Source organism: Apis dorsata, unplaced genomic scaffold (genome assembly GCF_000469605.1).
Source record: "Apis dorsata unplaced genomic scaffold, Apis dorsata 1.3 scaffold_56, whole genome shotgun sequence".
Classification (NCBI taxonomy): domain Eukaryota; kingdom Metazoa; phylum Arthropoda; class Insecta; order Hymenoptera; family Apidae; genus Apis; species Apis dorsata.
Window position 1 is genome coordinate 137,544 of NW_006263356.1, and position 1,778 is coordinate 139,321.

Genomic DNA, 1,778 nt, shown 5'->3' on the forward strand with positions numbered 1-1,778 from the left:
AAAGGTTACAAGTTGTGCACAATTCAAAATTTTTGTTATGATGTTTATCTTAATTTTAATGGAAACCGAGTCTCTTGCAACTATAATACAAAGGTTACAAGTTGTGCACAATTCAAAATTTTTGTTATGATGTTTATCTTAATTTTAATGGAAACCGAGTCTCTTGCAACTATAATACAAAGGTTACAAGTTGTGCACAATTCAAAATTTTTGTTACGATGTTTATCTTAATTTTAATGTTAAAATTTAAAATTCAAATTCTCTATCAACTCATTCATTTCACGTGTTTCCAGGTCAATGAGGTTCGAGTATGACATGATGGGAAACTCACCCCTGGGCGCAAGAGGACCTGCACTCTCCGCTCTGCAATTGCAATCCGTCTTGGCACGCGGTACAGTTCAATCGAGACACGCAGGTTTTGCACGTGTGCAAGCAAGGCACGCAGACGGGTCCAGATGGTTGCGCCATCGAGTAATAACCGTCGTCGCATTGGTACACGCACCGTTTCGCTTGGAGGAGTAACGGTTTTTGACAGGAGATGCAATTGTTCTCTCCAGGGCCGGCGCACGTTTTGCAAGATGCGTGACACTGTTTGCAATGGCCGTTCTCGTAGAACTCGGTTGTTTTGCAACGATCGCGGTGCTCGGGTGCGCAAAGACCTTCCTCGTTCAAACTCCATCCGTCGTCGCAACTCCTGCACGTCGACATGTCGCAGGTAGCGCATCCGGGTGGGCATGGCACGCATTCGCGCCGCTTCTTGTCCGCGCCGTATCCGATTGGACAAGATGCTCGACAGGCGCCTGAAATTTGTTAGATTAATTCCGTTAAATCGAAGCTTGGATTTGGCTCGAGTCCAGGCTTGAAGATTAACTTCGTGTATAAAGCTTAAAAGGCTTGAGATTGAAGGATTCTTAATATTAAGTAAGTAAATTAATTAAGCTTTATACGATGATGTTCGAAAATTTGAATTTTATTATTAATTATTAAGATAAATTGGCTGGATTTGTATATTATTGAAAACGTAAAATAATGCAATATCTAATGTAAGGCTCGTTGAGATAAAATAATTGATCTTATAAATGAAAATTTTCAAAGTCCAATTTCGATACATATTTATGCTTTGTATTTAATCTAATAAACGTATAATCGAATTTGTCGCGAAGAATTAATTTTCGTTTAAATTCACGAAATGAAAAGATTAATTCAATCGTGATCGATCCTTCGTCTCCCGACGAATATTCCATTCGATGGTACGGCCAATAAAACGCGGGAATCGACTTAAAAATCGTGAATTCGTATGAAACATATCCCTACGATACCAGATACCGGAAAAATAGGTTTCTAGGTTATCGGTTGCGCTCCGGTGTCGTTTTTAAGGATTAAGGTCTACGTGTATATACATATATATATATATATATATGCATGCATACCGTTGAGAGAAAACAATCCAGGTCGACAGGAGATGCATTGGTTCTCGGCGGTTCCGTTGCAAGTCTCGCACGTGGAATGACAAGGAGCGCAATTGTAATCTTGTGTCTCGTATGTGTATAGGGGGCAGGCCGCGTAACACTTGTTTTCATACATGACCAAATGATGCTCGCAACTGGTGCATTTGTCCGGCCTGTCCTGGCAACTTGCGCAGTTCGCCTCGCACGGTACGCACGTACTGTTCTCCGTGTCTGCAAATTACCATTCATCTGAATATAATAAAATAGGAATATTTTATTTAATTTTCTTTAAAAAAAAAAAAAAAAAATATGAGTTACGAGATCGACACT

The 1,778-nt window shown here is 39.9% G+C and overlaps 1 protein-coding gene across 1 annotated transcript in view; it reads right to left on the reverse strand.

Moving 5' to 3' along the window:
* The window catches only part of LOC102676497 (furin-like protease 2), a 402,319-nt gene that overhangs the window by 2,702 nt on the left and 397,839 nt on the right, over positions 1 to 1,778 (reverse strand). The window contains exons 12-13 of the mRNA XM_006609486.2: positions 1,431 to 1,679; positions 332 to 800 (exon numbers count right to left, since the gene is read on the reverse strand). Coding sequence (XP_006609549.1) covers positions 332 to 800; positions 1,431 to 1,679 — 718 coding nt within the window. The remainder of the gene's footprint in view (positions 1 to 331; positions 801 to 1,430; positions 1,680 to 1,778) is intronic.